The sequence below is a fragment of the Corvus hawaiiensis genome, chromosome 26 (assembly GCF_020740725.1).
Source record: "Corvus hawaiiensis isolate bCorHaw1 chromosome 26, bCorHaw1.pri.cur, whole genome shotgun sequence".
NCBI classification, from domain to species: Eukaryota; Metazoa; Chordata; class Aves; order Passeriformes; family Corvidae; genus Corvus; species Corvus hawaiiensis.
In genome coordinates this window covers 26550832-26569855 of record NC_063238.1, presented here as the reverse complement: position 1 = coordinate 26569855, position 19024 = coordinate 26550832, and the positions used below count along the sequence as shown (strand labels likewise).

The following is a 19024-nucleotide window of genomic DNA, read 5'->3' as shown; positions in this document are numbered from 1 at the left end:
TCCATCCACAGCTAATCATTTCCCACTTCTAACTATATTAAAGTCGTTTATAGTTCACTATACAATAGCTGTGACTATCGTGAAGCAGGAACAGAGGTTTCCTTCTTCGCTATGGAATCTAATGAGAATTCAGTGAGATGTGCTGGCTACACTGCAGTACAGTTGAAGTCTTAAAAAGGTGAGCTACGAGCTCGTGAGGTAACAGAAGCCAAAAAAGAAATATCAGTGAAATACCTCAAAAGAATCAAGGGTTATTCCTCCAAGAAGGTGACACAGCTGACAGCCCAGTGCACACAGCATGGACAGGAGTTGGAAAACTAAGACCTGCTTGCCGTAACTGAGACTTGGTGGGATGAATCCCCTAACTAGATTGTGGCTATCAGTGACCACAGACTGCTCAGATGTGACAGGCAAGGAAGGAGGAGTGGAGGCATCGCCCTCTACATCAGTAAATGGATACACTGCAAAGAGTTGTTTCTGAAGAACAGCCACAAAAAGTTTGAAAGCTTAGGGTAAGAACTGGAGACTGAGGCAACACAGGGAGCCTGGTTGTTGGTGTCTGCTCCAGGTCACCTGATCTAAGGGAGTCTATTGACCAAGTCTTCTTGCTCTAGCTATGGGAAGCATTGCACTTACAGGCTCTTGTCCTGCTGGGGGACTTCAGTCACTCCAACATCTGCTGAAAAATTATCATAGTGAGCTGTAGGCAATCCAGGAGACTCCTGGAGTGCATGGAGGATAAATTCTTAAACCAGGCAGCCCTACCAGAGAGGATGGCATACTGGATCTGATGGTCATCAACAAAAGTGAGCTACCTAATCACTGACATCAAGATTGGAAGCAGCCTGCACTTCAGTGGTCATAGAATCACAGAATCATGGAATGGTTTAGGTTGAAAGGGACCTTAAAGATCGTCTAGTTCTAACCCCCTGCCAAAGGCAGGGACACTTCCCTCTAGACCAGGTTGCTCATGCATTGGTGGAATTCACAGTCCTGAGGGATATGGGTCAGGCAAAGAGTAAAGACCCTGAATTTTAGGAAAGCAAACCTCCAGTCAAGGAATTAGTTAATAGGAGCCCCTGGGAAAGTGTCCTCATGGACAAGGGAGCAGAACAGACTGGTAGATCTTTCAGAACACTTTCCATACAGTTCAAAATCTAGCAATCCACAGCTGCAAGAAATCAGTAAAGAAAGGCAAGAGAGTGGCATGGCTGAGTTGAGACCTTCTGGTGAAACAAAAGGGCAAGAAGGAAATGCGCAGGCAGTGGAAGACAAGTAGGTATCCTGGAAAAAATGTAGATACACTGCCTCGTTATGTAGGGATGAAATCAGAAAAGCACAGGTGCAGCTGGAGCTGAACTTGGCAAGGGATGCAAAGAATCATAGGAAGGACTTTTACAGATGGGTCAGCAAGAAAAAAGAAAGTCAAAGAAAGTCAAATAAATTATACTCTCCTCCATGAGCAAGACTGACAAAACCAGTTCATCAAATCAATGGTAGATGCCCCATCTCTGGAAAAATTCAGGGTCAGGTGGGACAGAGCTCTGAGCAACCTGATTTAGTTGAAGATATTCCTGCTCACTAGGGCAGAAGCTTTGACTAGATGACCTGCAAAGTTACTTCCAACCCAGACTGTTCTATGATTCTATGATTTTATGATATTATTTACTAAATATTGTAAAGGATTCATGTATGCAAAGGCAGCTCAGAAACAGACGAGGAGAAGGCTGAGGTATTCAACAAACTTTTTGGCCTCAGTCTTCAGTGGCAATGTCTGTTCCCACAGCTCTCGGGCAAATGGAGCACAAAATGGGGACTGGGGAAGGAAAGTCCTTCCCACTGTAAGAGAAGATCAGGTTTGTGACCATCTGAAGAACCTGAACATACATTAATCTATGGGACCTGACAAGATGCATCCCAGAGTCCTGAGGGCATTGGCTGATGAAGTTGCCAAGCCTCTCTTTGTGATATTTGGAAAGCCATGGCAGTCAGGCAAAGATCCTGGTGACTGGAAAAAGGGAAACATTGCACCTAATTTTAAAAAGGGTAGAAAGGAGGAGCCTGGAAACTACTGATCTGTCAGCCTCATCTCTGTGCCTGGAAGGTCATGCAACAGATCCTTCAAGAAGCTGTGCTAAGGCACATGGAGGACAGGGAGGTGACTAAAAACAGCCAGCATTGCTTCACCAAGGGCAAGCCTTGCCTGACCAACCCAGTGACCTTCTATGATGGAGTGACTGCATTGATGCCTTTTCCTGGTCTTAAAATCAAGAATGAAAAATGGTTAGAAGGGGAAAAGGGATTTTACCTTTGTATTTATTTTAAGGATCCTTAGGTGCAGATGTCCAGGTGGAATGCGCTGAAATGCACACCACAATGCACCCCCACAATAGATAGAGTATAACATTATAGGTCTTACTAATTAGCATATCTATCCAAAATTCCCCAATGAGAGGCTCAAGTGAGCCCCCCTCCCCAAGGAACCTTCCCCTGAATGGTTCTATCTTAGTTTACAGAATGTGTTCTGGAGAGGACCTTGGTGTCTGGGGCACACTGATCCCTACCTACAAAGCTTCTAAAATGTTTAGTCTCCCAGCTTGATAAGTAAGTCTAAGAATGTAGGCTAAAACCCACTAAGAATACAGAAGTTATAAAAAGGTATAACAGGGGTATAAAAGAAAAGGCAAAAAATCTTCATGGCATCACATCAGTGGACAAGAAAAGAGCTACAGATATCATCCTCCTAGATTTCTGTTAGGCCTTTGACATCCTTGTGGGATGGTCCCCCACATCTTTCTCTCTAAATTGGAAATAATATATTTGATGGGTGTATTTGAATGTTCAGTTGATGGGGAAACAGTTGGATGGACACATCCAGAAGACAGTGGTCCCTCAGGAGTCCATAATGGAACCAGAATTGTTTAATACCTTCATTAATGACATAGACACTGGGATCAAGTGTAGCCTCAGCAAGTTCGTAGCCAACACCAAGATGAGTGTTGCAGCTAACTCACCCATAGGATGAGGTGCTACCCCCAGGGACCTGAACAAGTTTGAGAAGTAGCTCCATGAGAATTTCATGAGGTTTAACAACACCAGGTGCAAGGTGCTGCACCGGGATCAGGGCAGTGTCCAGTATCAGCACAGGCTGGGGGATGAACAGATTGAGAGCAGCCCTGGAGAGAAGGACTTGGGGATGCTGGTGGACGAGAGGCTGGACATGACCCAGCCATGTGCACTGGCAGCCCAGAAAGCCAAACGAGTTCTGGGCTGCATGAAAAGCAGCATGGCCAGCAGGACAAGGGAGAGGATTCTGCTGCTCTGCTCTGCTCCACTCTGGTGAGACCTCACCTGGTGTACTACGTTCAGTTCTGGAGCCCTCGGAGCACAATAGATGGACCTGTTGGAGCAGGTCCAGAGGAGAGCTGTGAAAAGCATCACAGGGCTGAAACAGCTCTCCTGTGAAGAAAGTTTGAGCGAGTTGGGGTTGTTCAGCCTGGAGAAGAAAAGGCTCCAGGGAAACCTTAGAGAAGTTTTTCAGTACTTAAAAGGGGCTCATAAGAAAGGTTGGGACAGTGCTTTTATGGGGCCTGTTGCCATAGGACAAGGGATAATGGTTTTAAACTGAAAAAGGATAAATTTAGACTAGGCATAAGGAAGAAATATTTTTCAATGAGATGGTGAAATACTGGAATAGGTTCCTCAAATCAATGGTAGATGCCCTGTCTCTGGAAAAATTCAGGGTCAGGTGGGACAGAGCTTTGAGCAACCTCATTTAGCTGTAGATGTTTCTGCTCAGTGGGGCGGATGCTTGGACTAGACGACCTCCAAAGTTCCTTCCAACCCAGACTGTTCTATGATTTTATCATATTATTTACTAAATACTGTAAAGGATTCATATATGCAAAGGCAGCTCAGAAATTATACAATTTATCAGACATTAAAATGTTTTATTTTTGTCACAATTAATGCTAGAACTCCTTAATTAACCAGTATCTAGAACATGGGGGGAAATCAACATCAGTGTTACATAAACACTAGGAAGTTATTTCCTTAAGATTTTAGAACAGTGCTGGTATACAAGCTTTACTGTTGGTGGTACAGCAGCCTTGTTTTCAATGAGGAAAGCAAAGCCTCCAGTGTAAATTGCATTCAGAATTTGATGTAACAATGGCCTCACTATTTTGGTGTATCTACTCATTCATCAATAATAGATATCTGTAATCTATTTTCATTATTATCTCTTCCAAGCTATCTCTAAATTGATTATGTCTTCAGTCTTGATTTCCTCTATCCATTTCTCTTAACAGGTTAATTTTCAATTATCTTCTCTAAACTGATATATTTCCTTCATCAAAAGGGGATAATTCTCCACATATTCTGTGTCACGTGCCTGCAGAACCCACCTTCCAGTAGCTTTCTACAGGATATTAGTAAGAGACTTTCAGTAATTAAGTTCGATTTCGCTCTTATGATTCTAGAAGCTTTTCTTTCCTTTGGCATTTTAGGGGTTTTCAACCACTTAACTGGAGAGAAGCTTGTTTTTCAATGTGTTCCACCACAGCTATCACTGTGGAACATAGTGGGCATGACATTATCTCCTCCTCCAGACTCCTAAACTTGTTTTTTAAGAAACAGAAAGTATATGAGCAAGAACAAAAGTATCTTATTTTCCCATAAAGCTTATCTACAACAAAATAAACATCAATTCAAACTTGAGGCAATGAAAAAAAGAAGATTTTGTAACAATTTTCTAGTCTTAGACATCATCCTGGATTTAATGAATTTAAATGATTATTCACAAGGCAGTCATGTTTTCCTACAGGTAGGTGAGATAAAGGTTTTTCAGGGCTAACATTAAAGCTGCTGAGCCCTAGGAACAGACTGCAGGACCCTGTCTGAGACACTTGATTCTCTGTGCATGCCTGGGGAGAGATAAGCTCCTTAGACAGAAGCCAAATCAGGCAACATGCAGAGCAGAGAGCTGCCTAGAGTTAACCATTAGGAAATTCTGAAAATAGCAAGGCATCCATTTATATCCCCTGACAGTTCACAGCCCACAGCCTGAAGGTAGGAGACAATGTCTTGTCTTACTCAAGAAAGAAATGAAAGGCCTTGGGTTAATGCATTCATTTGCCAGAGGGTATCCAGACCATAGTCATTGCTTCCCAAGAGAAAGCAGCAATCTGTGCTGCCAGGGAACAGGCTCATCAGTGAATCTCTGACACTGTGCAGGAAGAATTCACTGCTCAGTGAATCAGTAGGTACCAGGTCACTTGTCAATGAAGTGGGAGAGGGATTTCTAAGATTATGCTCCCTGCTCCATTTCTTATTTTGAATTAAATAGGTTTCTGTTAAATTATCCACTTATGTTATTAAGCAGTGGGTACTATTCTGCTACACGCTTACATTTGTACTCCCTTTGAGGCTCAGTGAATCTTTAGCAATTTGTTTGCAGCAGGACACATGCTGCTGGTTATGACATCCTGAGGGAAGTTTTGTGGTTTTAAATCTTTCTCTTGCTGAGTCCATAAAAACCTTAACTCCTACGTGGTGGGTAGTAGTCACTCAGACCAGTAAATTTTACATGAAAAGTTAAGACTAACAGCCACTGGTAGCTCAGCCACTTACTGCCTACAGAAGGATTTGAAAAAAAAAAAGTAGATGTATGTGAGAATAATGTAATTCTAGACAAGAACAGTGTTATGAAATCCTTGCTGAGGGCTACTGCACAGGTACACGAGTCTGAGGTCGCAGAGAACTCTTCAATGAATGCAAGTATTGGCAGAAAAATTATCAATGGAAATTCAGTAGTGATCTTACTTGCTATATATTGTAGTTCAGTGGATATTTCTCAAGGTCTGTCCCAGCTAACAGGGGCAGACAGAGCACGTTGTGGCACCTAAGAGAAAGCTGCGCAGACTTTAGTAAGGTATTGAGCACTTTTTTGCTTCTCCAATTTAAAATTACTACTTTCTTTTTTCTATTATCTTCACTATCTACACTGTCAGTCTTCTTGCACAGTGTTACTCTCTTTCAAGCCTTTATTGCTTCATGCCACCTCTACATTTACATTATGAAAGAATGTCAAACAAGTATTTTAACAATATTTATCAAATCCTGTGTTGAATGGACTTCACTGTCCCCAAGGTAAGAGCTCCCACTTCTACAAGTCATAACACCAAAACCAGCTACATTTCTTTAACCTACTTACATCAAAGCATCTACAAAGAGCTTAAAACTACTGTTGCTTTTTATTAGTTTAGCTTTTAATATGGAAGCCAGTAACATTGTTTCTTCATCTCCACTGGGCTTTGACATGAAACAGCTCCTGAATAAAAGGATCTTGTGTAGTTGAGACACTTCTGGATATTTGCCACCCATGAGGAATTTTTTTATGTCAAAACTGCTCTGTGTAGAGTATTCAGACATCTCCAAGATCATGTGATTTTTAAATCCAGACTATCCATCACAAGGACATAAGTAATGTGATATTTACCTCAATTTCTATTAAAAAAATATAATAACTAATTTTTATTGTTACAATAATTTTCTTAATTAGCACTTGTGTGCTCTTGTAACTTTTTCACTGCTTGAATTCATTTAATTCTTGTATAACATAAAGGTTAAAACCCTCTGCAACTTTTAGTAAACATCAGAATGTATATTAGCATAGTGAAAATTTGTGTACAAAGTGTAATGGATATATGTAAGGACATGTCAAAAGTTACAGATAGATACAGCATCACAGCGTGAAAATTTAGAGTTTCATTGATGTTTGCTAATCAGTGATATGCAGAAAATTTAGTATTGCAGCATAATGCATCTGTCTTAAGTCTGCAAACAGAAAAACTAATGCAAAAGTGAAATGCAGAATCAGGAAAAAATCTCAGTAAAATTCACCATTAGAAAATATTTCTGTACTGGAAAAGTTTCTTTAATGAAGATTCCCTGATTATATCATTCTCTTCACTATTAGCTGTGCAAGTTGTAAGGTGCAGTACATTTTCAGGATCAAATTGAGGTCCAGATCAAAATATTTAACCTGGACATTTTTCTTCCCATAACTTTGATCAAAACTGGAAAAAATGACACTTGCAAATACCAGTCCAGAAAAGGTAGAAAATCTGTGTACAAAGAAGGGGATGTGTCTCTGATTTCAGTGAGAAAAATTATATCCTTCCAGTGGATGACCACAATTTCCATCAAAGTGAAGTTGACCACTAAATGCTTACGAGGTTATGATAAATTTATTTAGTATTAGTGACAATACCTCCAGATTAAAAAAAAAAAAAAAAAGCTGCTTGCAGTTTTCTGAAATGTCCACAGTTTTCACCGTCAGCCAAACATTCAAATTTAGATCTCCACAATGCAGAAGCAAAGAAGAATGGGACCTGGAGACCCCCTCAGAGAGTGTGGGCTGTCTGTACCTCCATAGCTGTTGACTCTCTGCCCAGTCTCTGAACTAAAGAGAAGCTTGGTAGCCCTGTCAATGTGGCATCGAGCCCAGGCTAAAATATCCTGCCCCTGAGTAGGTTCAATGTCACGCTTATTGCGAGAGTTCAGCTTCCAGCCAGGATAGAGTGTGGGCAGAATGAGCTCATGTCTGCTCAGAGAACTGACAGAGCAAGCTTTCATCTGCCTGAAAAACACAAGCAGAAATTCTTAGAGTGACCCCTATTTAATCTAGAATGTACATGGTTAAAGTCTCTGAAATATGTTACCAACTTCCCAGCCAAATAATGCCAGCAGTTTTTTCCCCTCCTTTTATCATTAACAGTTATACTGGCAAGGTTTCTAGAGCCTGATCCTGAGAACACTTTCTGCACTGATTCACCATATTTTCAGCAAATACCAGAAAAGTGGTGTGGTATTTTTTGTGAGTTTCCTTCTTTCATGAGTCAAAAAAAGCAAAGTACACCTGTGGGGCCTGGAGAGAATCTGGCAAAGGGATCATCCCAGATTTTTCAGTAGTCATTTATTACACTAATATTTAAGAGTTTCTTGTTCTCTTGGGTTTGAGTTTTGGGTTTTTTTCCCATCAAATGGAAACATACTTGATTTTGCTGTCTCTATCTCTCAGGTAATGGTAATAAAAAGTGATATTATTCATTATTTGGTCCCCGGAAGCAATGCAGATAATGAGTTAGACCACAAAGCAGAGGTATACACCATGTCTAAAGAGCTGCTAATTTACAGAAACCTTCAAACAGATAACAACTTTGAACATCAGAGCACAAAATTATTGTTATATCCAATACAGTATAGTTTTTATTGTTCAGTTGGTCTGCAAGAAGGAGGTACTCAGTAACAATGAAAGCCTAATTAGGAAAAGAAAGAAAAGTGCCTGGTACCATACAGAGTTTGGTCTCCAGTCTTCTGTTTCATCAGGTCCTGGAGGCTGTAGTGTTTTCAGTTTTAAATTATTGCTGGAAGAGCTCAAGACACTTGACCCAAGTGCATGCGCACCGTTCGTGTTTTGTTTTCTTTTATTTAGCATTATAGTTCAGTTGCACTGAAGTAAAACTTCTTTGCACTCATCTCAATGCCATTTGAACCAAAGGAGTCATTACTGTGAATCACAGCTCTTATTAGGTCATGACCTGGGTTTTTAGGGGGAAAAAGGCATGTAAAACATGCTGATCCATGTTAGCCTGGTCAGCGTGGCACCAGGAAAGAACTTGGATCATAAATGGGTGACAGTCAGTTAACCTTTCACTCATAGACGACTGTTTATTGGCCACAAATGATGCCAAGGGAGTTGAAATATGTTTTAACAGTCTGTTTATATTTTTCCACCAAGGTCTTAGTGCCATATAACTCATTTTGGCATTTTTTAAACTTAATTTTGCATTAAGAAAACCAAGGAAACAGTGAAGCCAATATTTATTTTTCAAATAGCTATAAACATTTCACAGAAACTCTCTATGCATCAGTCACTTATAAAATTTGCTACCTTTTCCTAGATAATTGCCCTTATAATGAAAGCCTAACCTTAGTGTGATAATGGAGATAAAGGCCAGAGGATAAGTGTAGCATGTTGTACAGTACAGCCACTAATGAGTAAAGAGATCAAGCCAAACCTCTTACATGCTATTCAGACTGAAGGTGGGATGTGCTTGTGTATATAATATTCTACATCCTGTTTTCAGTATCGTAAATCTTTAATCAAAAAATGAATAATGTCAGTGTGAATAATACTGTATGAATAAGAGAAGCCTTGGCTATCTTTTCCCCACATTTTTTTCTTCTTCTCCTTCCCCTCCTATATTTTTAAATTATTTTTTACACAGACTTAGGCCCTCATTCAGCAATGTACCCAGGTAATTCTTTTTCTCTTAAGCATATAGTAAGTACTTTGTTGAGGCAGGACCACCAGAGCTCTCACTGAAGGTCAAGTCACTCTTGTTTCATTATGAATGCACACTCTTTAAGATGACATAAAATCTTAAAAAAAATTTAAAATATTAGAGTCAGAAAGAGATCATGATCATAATCATCAATTATGTTGTCATTAATAGTACCTTGTATTGTTTCCATATTTGGAAATTATTGCTTTTCCTGTCACCTCCACAAAGTGATTCTTCAACATCTCTTGCTGTTTACTGATGTCATGAGTCTGAGTCCACAGCCAGCAGATAAAGCCCTTTAATCTGATTAGTAGAAATTCATAAACTGTGAACTGGCTTATCCATCAGGACTGAACAAGTTCAAACACAGGTAAGAGAATGAAAATTCTGACTAACATTTTGCTTTGAAAATAATATCCCCCCAAACATCCTTGCATTTTCCTCTGGGATTCACAGTGGGAAGCACATATTTCTTGACATGAATCCCAACATAAATCTTGAAAATCTCATGCAGAACCCAAAATATTTATTTTAATGTGTTATTCATTAAGTTATTTCTTTAAATTGTAGTCTGTTGGCAGCCGCAAATTCATTCCATTCCATCCACATTATAACAATGCTGTAGTAAGATTTGATAGGGTCATTAGGTCATTAACACTGGAAAGATTTCTAAAACAGGATCTGCAAATGCCCAAAGGGGCACAATTGTAAAAGAAGAATACACTGCTAGCACAGAATAAAGTATAAATAATCAAAACAAATTGATGAAAAATTAATTACAGACTATTTTCATCTTTATCAAAAGTTATTCATTTCCTTACATCCAGGCTCTTCATGTGGGAAAAAACCCAAACCAATAAACTGCCCCAGAGATTTGTAAAGAATGTCCTGACAAGGGCAACAGAGCTGGGGAAGTGTCTGGAGCACAAGTCACGTGGGGAGTAGCTGAGGGATCTGAGGGTGTTTAGTCTGGAGAAAAGAGGCTCAGGGTGGACCTTACCACTCTCTACAACTCCCTGAGAAGAGGTTGTAGCCAGGTGGGAGTCAGCCTCTTCTCCCAGGTAACAAGTGACAAGAGGAAACAGCCTCAAGCTGCATGAGGGGACTCTTAGATTGGATATTAGGAAAAATTTTTTCTCAGAAAGAGTTGTCAAGCATTAGAACAGGCTGCCCAGGGAAGTGGTTGAGTCACCATCCCTGGAGGTACTATAACCTGTGTAGATGAGGTGCTTAGCAACATGGTTTAGTGTGGACTTGGCAGTGCTGGGTTAATGATTGAATGCGATGATCTTGAAGGTCTTTTCCAACATAATTTTTTCTATAATTCTATGGTATTGGAAAGATACCTTCCACGGTTTCAATTAACTATTGTGCCAGTGGAAACATGAGCAAAAATGTTATTCACCTTAGATATTTTGTTCAATTTGGTATTTAAATAATTTCTTAATGCTGATTACATGTTGCACCTCATTCAACACCCAATTTGATTAAAGAAAATAAGTTCAGTAGTCATATTCCAGTCAGGAATACTGTTAGCTAGTGTGCCTCTCATTGCTGTTTTAGCCAACAGCTTGGATTCTACACACAACTTCAAGCAATACAAACCTGTGTGAAGGGGGCATGGTTCTTGAACAGGGTGACAGCATTCTACTTTCATTGCATAGAAGGGTAAATATTGCCCTAAAGTGAACCACAACAGTTGACTCATTACAGGAGATACTTCAACCTCTGACATTTTTGCAATAGGCTTTTTCAAGGACACTACCTCATTTGGGTTTATGCAAAATCTTTGGAATCTAAAGACATCATCTCAGTGCCAGTACTTAGATTTGCTCTTATTTTTCTGCTCCTCACTTATCTGATTCTTACCACTTGCTCCCATAGAAAACTTAGTATTTTGTGGAACTATATATGAGTCTTGATCTGTTCCTCCTGCAGGACAGGCATACTCAAGGCTCAATTTTCTCACTGCCTGATTTATTACCTGAGATACTATCATAACCATGGAACTACAAAGAAATAGTCTAATATTATGGTGGAGCCAATATGTATTAAACTACCACTTCAATTTCTTCCCTGAGATGTACTCTGAATCCTTGGGATTATTGCAGGTAGACTGCAGTTCTCTGCTGAGCTGTATAAACATTCAGTTGAACCTCCACAACCAGGAAAACAGCGAGTATCCAGTATCCAGGTACAATGAAAAACCATGTCCACCTAGAAAGTTACTAATATTGGTTATTTTTTGAGAAATAAAATAAAATAAATATATAAGCTATGGAATCTCAAGAATTAGGCATGCACATATGTACATGTTCTTTTGTATCTCTGTAAATAGAAATGACACATTTAAATGTCATCTTCACAGATTTCTCCTTCTAATTGAAAACAACATAGAAAAGTTTTAATTAACATAATTGATCAGCAAAGATGGACTTAGGGTACTTAACGTTCTTAGACCACAACTATAGCTAATTTCAGGCATAATTGCAGCACGCTCTTTACACAGAGAAAAAGCAACTAAAACCTCCACAATAAATCCAAATCAAAACCCTAGCACCCCTTCCCCCAACATACATTGAGTGTACACTCTTTAAACACATTAATTGTCAAACACTAACTTATGTAAGATTAATATAAATTTTTAACATAAGTCTATCTATGATATTTGTAACTTTTATGGTTACTTATGATTAATGACTTTCAATTAAGTGAACTGTGTGATAAATATTTTACTATGGCCTGCAAATGATATTTCTCAAAGACACTGCATGGTAACCAAAACCCAGTATCTCTACAGTAGCCATCAGGGTAAAAGTAAGCATGAACAGAATGCTGATACATGAAGTTTTCCATTTCCATTTTATCTCAAACAGTTAATTAGGATAATGTATAACCTATATGGATGACAGTGTATAATTAATGTCACCCTCAGTACAACTAAAGCATAGATTTATGAAATCCACTATTACAATATATCTGCATGGATTTCAACAAACTATATTTATGAGGCTTTTGGAACTTCCAAGCATATTTTGGAAGAAATATTAAGTTTAAATTTTGCTGTAGTTGTGTGGGTCTCTTTTACTGGGTTTTCAAACATGATTAATCAATTTAAAGATAAATCAAATTTCCAACAAATGTTCTCTGAACTTTTCCACTAACTTCAATGTCTGTAAAACAGATATTTAAATAAAGATATACAAACACCACAAGCTTCAGCAATTCAGTAAAGATAAGCATCAGAAGGTCTGATTACTTATATAAGCCTTAAAAACTTTTAAAATATGAGTTTCTCTGTAGAGTCCCTCTACTTCTGTGCTGAAAAAATCCCCTTAAGAATCAGTTTTGGCATTTCTGCTGTTGGCTTCAGCCAAACCCAGGAAGTATGTTTGAGTAGGGAGAAAAAAATTTTTTCATTTTAGGTTACATTTTGAATTAAGAAAATTTCTCTAACCTTGGCTTTGCCCATGTGCTGGGAAAAAGTTCAGATAACTTCTAATTTTGTATTTTATTTTTTAAGAAGTTCATCAATCTTCAATTATATAAAAATAATTTGCATTATCATTTAGCATAGTTCAGTGTTTATATGTCTGTTTAAAACACTGATCATCTCTAGTTATTTCAAGCTTGAAATTAATTCAGCCCCTATATTTTATAAATTAACGTTACATTTTATAGAACCATGAACCAGGACAAAAGTGGTAGTTTCTGTAGCAACAGGAAATCTTAGCATTTATGTAGCTGGTAAGAGAGGGAATTTTTTTTTCTGTAGCAAGATTTTAACTTTCATTTAATAAAAACGTAATAAATCTAATAACCGAAAAGTTTCATTTCAGATTTCCATGAGAAAAAACATTGGTGGGTAATTTTGTTTTAATAAGTATTGTGTTGAAAAATAGTTTTAACAGAAAATGGTAGTAGCAGATTAATGTATCTCTTCTGTGCTGTGTTTGGTGAGAGATTAGAGTAGAGGGAATTATTTCTGTTCAACACATCATTGTGATAGTAGCCTTAAATATGTTTCTGTTTCTGTTAGCAGTAAAACCCAGTGTTACCGTATGTTTCCTCTCCATCACCACTATGTTACTGACATCAGCTGCAAACCTAGCAGCTCACACTGCCACAGTGACTTTCTGTGGCTTCTGTAGCACGTATTTCAAGTAATAGAAGCATATGTTTGCCTGTTCGCTGTCCAGAATAAATATATTTTTAAACACTTTTTGTAAACCGTGACAAAGCACCATTTGTCTGCGCACAGCAGTATGACAAACTGTGTGCTGTATGTTAGCAAAAATTTCTCTGACGGTAGCTCCTGGTGTCTTTTAATTATCCCAAGTACCAGTGTACTTGTTCCCAGTGAGTACAGTGCTTTAGTTAATTATTAATCAAATTTAATATAGAAAAAGCAAACTTGTTGCATTATTTGTATAAATTCACAATCAGTGCAACATCCAGGCTTATTAGACTGTTTTATATTTTGCTCTAATGTGTTTCTTATTCATGGCTGGGTTGTTGGCTTGCTCACTGTCTGGAATAAATATATTTTTCTCCTTTGACCTGTCAGGTGTGTAGTTCAAACACACGCTAAAAGTAACGTGGGCTCTTAGAGAGTAAACAAGTTTTTCTGTTAACAGTGTGCAATTCCAGGGAAGGATCCCTCTATTATACAGCATTTGTTGTGCCTTGGAGAGATTGTACTGAAACAATTCCAAAGGAAAACTCATATTCATTTCCTGCTGTATTTTATATTAACATTTTGTCTTTAAAACTGGAAGATATATGTTCTTACTCTGGATATATTGAATTAATATCTTGTTGGCTGGCACATTTCACTTGTTTCAACAGGAGAATGGGCAAGGAGCTGCAGGGATGTCAGACTTAATAATTACAGCAGTGAGTCATTGCTACACAGCAACGGAGGAGAAACACAGAGGTTATTTTGTCTTACACTTTTGTAAAGGAAATGTGGAAGGAAATTATTTTCATGTGTAGGCAGCAAGAATATTAAGAGCCAAATTAAAAATCTGTTCAAGTTGTCAGCATTACTTACTGCATTATTCAGGTTTTCAACATTTTGCAGAGCCATCATACCTACTGTTTGCGGTTACAAACTCTATTAGGAATATAATAAAGTTAAATCTATTTAATTATTAAGGATATTACGCCAGTACTCATGTAGGTTCAATCCTACCAAACTGAATCTGAGAATACTAAATAACTAAAGTCCATGTAGTAAGATGTCTCCTGCTCCTGGAAGCTAACTAGCTCATCAGTTAGCCTACTGCTGTGCTGTGCAATCTCCAGCTAGATTAGTTTGGATCTGTATGGCTTGAACTGTAGCTCAGAATGAGAAGAACTGATTGCTTCAGGATCCGTTCTGGGTTTTGGTTGAGATCTGATTTTGGTGTAAAGTAGTGCCAACTTTGCAGTGTCATTTTTTCTTAACTGTCAGGCAATGCCAATTCAGGGAGAAAAGCCCAAAGAAATAGAATTACTGTTTCGCCCTGTGGTTCATCTGCCCATGGCTGTGGTGCGATAAGAGCACTAGAGTTCAGAGCCAAGTTAAGCTTTATCCTTTTAAAGTCACTGGAGACCTACTGGAGACAAATTGTATTGAGGGAAAGTCAAACATAACTGGCAAGATCTAAATCTGTGATGAGTGGAATGTTTGTAAAATATGAGGGACAGTAAAGAGCTTGTAAATAATCCTAATGCCCTCACCCTTTGGGGAAAACATTGAATACCAAGTAATATTTATTTCTTTATGTTTTATGTTTTCTTAGATTGTACTTTTTTTTTTTTAATTGGACTAAGTGGGTTTTATAGTGTTGATTGCTAATGAAAAGGTCTGGCTAACCTTGTCTTTCTTATTTAAGTAAACAGCATTTTCTTTTTATTCTGACTTTATGAGACTTCTGTGAGCTTTGGTATGGCAGGTATAATGAGGATGTACAGCCATTTAAACTCACATCCTAGATATCATGTGACAAAATAATTCTTCTATCAACACAACTTCAGGGAAGTTTATTTTGTTCTGCAAAATATTAGACACAGCCTGCAAAACAAGGCAAAAGTCCAATGAATTAAGATGGGATCAATTCCAGCTTTTCGTTTGTATGAAACAAAGAAATGGACATGTGCAAAGACAGATCTTAGATTAATCTTGTCTAAAACAAACATCCTTTGGTAGACTAACATGGTCATTACAGGCTAATTTTCACCATGATTGGGCAATGGCATTGTGCAATGACCTTCCTGGATTCCTGTTCCTTGGTTATTCCTTGTTAAATTACAAAGGATTTTCACAGTCTTTTATTGGGTTTCCACTTGACCTTATCTTTTTTTGTGCTATTGAAAGGTATTTGACCATGCATGATATTTGTATTTAATCCAAAAAATTTTGTATGTTTATGTGTGTGTAGTTATCTGTCTACATATACAAAATTTGCTCCAAGGATTCAGTCCAAAGGTATTTAATTATGAGCCTCAGTCAGGTAAGATTCAAAATTAAAATCAAATTAAGGTAGGCAGTGTAACTACTTTAAAAAGATAACTCTGGCAAATCTTTTTAAAGTATTTTTTTTATTTTAAAGTATTCATGCTTAGCATCTACTGTCTCCATTTTTAGAGATGGACAAAGGACACATAGGAAGAAATTCACTGAAAATTAAGTGAAGTTTAAGTCAGTCTACAAGTATGAAACTCTGTATATTGCTAAGTGCTACTTCTATGCCTTCACATTTTGAGAGGGCTCAGTAACCTCACTGGGTATTCTGAGAAGGCTTTTCTATAATGAGTGTCTGTGACAAGTTTAATCCAATTGGCTTTGTTTGGACCTAATATCCACCCACAGATACACGCAAGGCAAAAAAACCCCAAAACTAAACCAATGAAAACCAGCAGCCATGCACTTGATTAAGGAAAGCTGCCATATGGTGCCTTTGCCCTCATAAACAGGATTCAACTCCAAAGTTCTGTGGGAGAACTGGGCTTTATTTAAATCTCAGTCTGGGCGACAGAACTATCCTCATCTCAGAAAAATGCCAATGGCTTAACTACTGCTACTACTGATGAGTTAGGGATGTTCTCTACTCCTGCTGTTAATGCTGTGAACACTGCAGCAAAGTATTTGTCTTCCATCTAAACAAATGGATGAATGACACTCTGGTGAAGGCGTTTACTCTTTTAGTCATGCAAAGTAACTAGATAAAAATACAACAACAGAGAAATAGTGAGTCAGTGACTCCCATCTGCTTCTCCTTGTTCACTCTGTGGGAGAAGTTGGGAAAGCATTTTCTAGGATAGCACTCCCAGCTGTAAATCACAGAGAGAAGTAGACATCTCTCCTGAATATGTCCTGCTTCTGCTCTCATGATTCCTTATGCATTTTATATTTGATATTTAAAAAATAAATTTGCCCTTCCTCAATAACCCTAGGAGAAACAGAACAGATATTTCTCACCTTCTCTTCAGTGAAGAAGTCTATCCCACTATTTATCAAATCATATTCTTGTTGAGGCCTTTGGTTGATTTATTCCTAGCCTGTAGAGATTCAGGGAGACAGGGGAGGGATGTGTCTTCCCCTCTTGCTTGCCCCAGTGGCTGGGGCTTGCTCCTGAGATGTAAGGATTGTGGCTTCTTATTTCTCCAGTGGACACTGGGATCCTATATCTTCCTTCTTGCATATGAAGCTATTATGACAAAGGGTACACCTTCCAGCAATGTTTTATGAAAAAAACAGGAAGGAATTGATCACGTCTGATATAGATGGTTATATACAGGAAGTAGCTCCTGTCCTGTCCTGTCCTGTCCTGTCCTCCCCTCCCCTCCCCCGCCCCCAGTGTTTCTTTGGTGGGACACAGAGGTACTCTGTTCAACATTCCTGCAGCTGGCACGTTTGGCTGCTAGCAGCTGAGCTCTAGCTCCCAGCCTATGGTTGTGGTTTCAACTAGCTGAAAGACTCCTTAAGAAAAGGAATTTTTAGCATTGCAAATTATGAAGACTTTTGTGGCTTGAACTCTGAGTTATTCTCCATTTGTCACTCAGAGACAGCCTTGGCAGAACTGGGTTGCTGGCTTGTGCTGTAAATGGTGCAATTAAAAATTCTAAGACTGCTAAAATCTTCTTTCAAGCCCAGGGATTAATAACATAACTCCTCTTAACTGGGATTGCTGCTTCTGTGCCACAGTAATGAAACCGGCTACTCAAGTACTCAATTATTCTGTCAATGTACTCCAGATATCTTCTCACTCCTCCATTTCTCACTCCCTCTACTTTGTTGTATTTCCAGTTCAGATTCCTTGAGCTCAGTTCTGCTCTGGAGCAAGGACAATGTGCTACTACAGATACACTGAAAAACACTAAATGTCCCCATTTTACACCTGAAACAACAGAGGTTGAGCCAAAACACAAGAGATTCACAAATTTTCTGAGTGCACTTCATAGAATGCCAACCTGATGTGGAAAAAGATCTGAATCTCTTATCTTTCTTTTCTATTTTGGTGACACTGATTGTTTTCTCTTGTTGTTTCAGGCTTTATTTAAAAGGTCACAGTGGAACTGCTGGAAAACAGAGTAGCCTGATCTTGCATGGTGCTGAATTCAGTACAAAAGATGCTGACAACGACAACTGCATGTGTAAATGTGCTCTCATGTTGACTGGAGGTGAGTACAAACTCTGAACTTTAATAGGAATCTACTGTGTTTTCCCAAAGCAACCATGGATACAGTTGTATCATGGATGTATAAGTCCTGAGTGAAAACTTCTTTTATTATTATTACTCCTACTTTTTTCTATACATATATTGTGGTAATACCAATGCCTCTAGATTCCTATCAGCAGAGAAAGGGTTATTCAGAGATGCAGTCAGTATACTTCTGCACTGAAGCTGTTGCAACAATGTCAAAGAGGAAAGCATAAGTTAGTGTCATTGTTTAGGCAAGAAAGGAAAAATAAGAAAGAATAAGTTAAAAGATTAAAAAGGTGGAAAGAAGTTTGTGAGAAGTTGGAGAAAAAGAAGAGAGAAATGGCCAGGTATTAGATATTAGATGATAAAATTTAGAAACTATCAGAGTCTAGACTTGTAATAGATTATCTATTTCACTTAGGGATGTAATTCTGTTATTAAAATAATTTTAATGGTTAAACTTTCTCTGTTAGGTGAGCATAATGCATAAAGACACTAAATGACTAATTCACTCACCTGTGAAAGACTAGACCTGCAACCACCTGTTTAAATCTGGAAGGTTTAATCTGATATCCTTTGCAAGCTGAGTCAGAGTGCAGAAGGAAAGAAAGTTGGGGTGGGGAAGAGCACAAACAAGTTACACTGGAACAGTTTAAAGTCCCAAGTCAATCTGACTGCCAGCAAGTATAGGGTATATGACAGGTATGTTTTCCCTCCAGTGCAGAGAATGAATATCTGAGATTATCTCTCCATTCAGACTCCTAATCCTCCTAAGAATGAGAACTTTCTCTGGAAAATGATACTTACTCCTAATCCCTATATGGGCAAGATCATTTTTATCTCTAGAATACCACATTATAGCAGAAAGCTTAAACTGGGATTCTTTGATTCATTGACTGAATGACCAAGAGAGGCCCTTTCTTATCTTCACATCTGATCTTATTTGAAGACTCTCTCTCAGTGATTTCTAACTTTCCTGGAAAA

At 38.4% G+C, this 19024-nt stretch overlaps 1 protein-coding gene across 1 annotated transcript in view; it reads left to right on the top strand.

Annotated features, from left to right (window-relative positions):
* The window catches only part of ANGPT1 (angiopoietin 1), a 154554-nt gene that overhangs the window by 124221 nt on the left and 11309 nt on the right, over positions 1-19024 (top strand). Inside the window, exon 8 of the mRNA XM_048287117.1 lies at positions 17887-18017. Coding sequence (XP_048143074.1) covers positions 17887-18017 — 131 coding nt within the window. The remainder of the gene's footprint in view (positions 1-17886; positions 18018-19024) is intronic.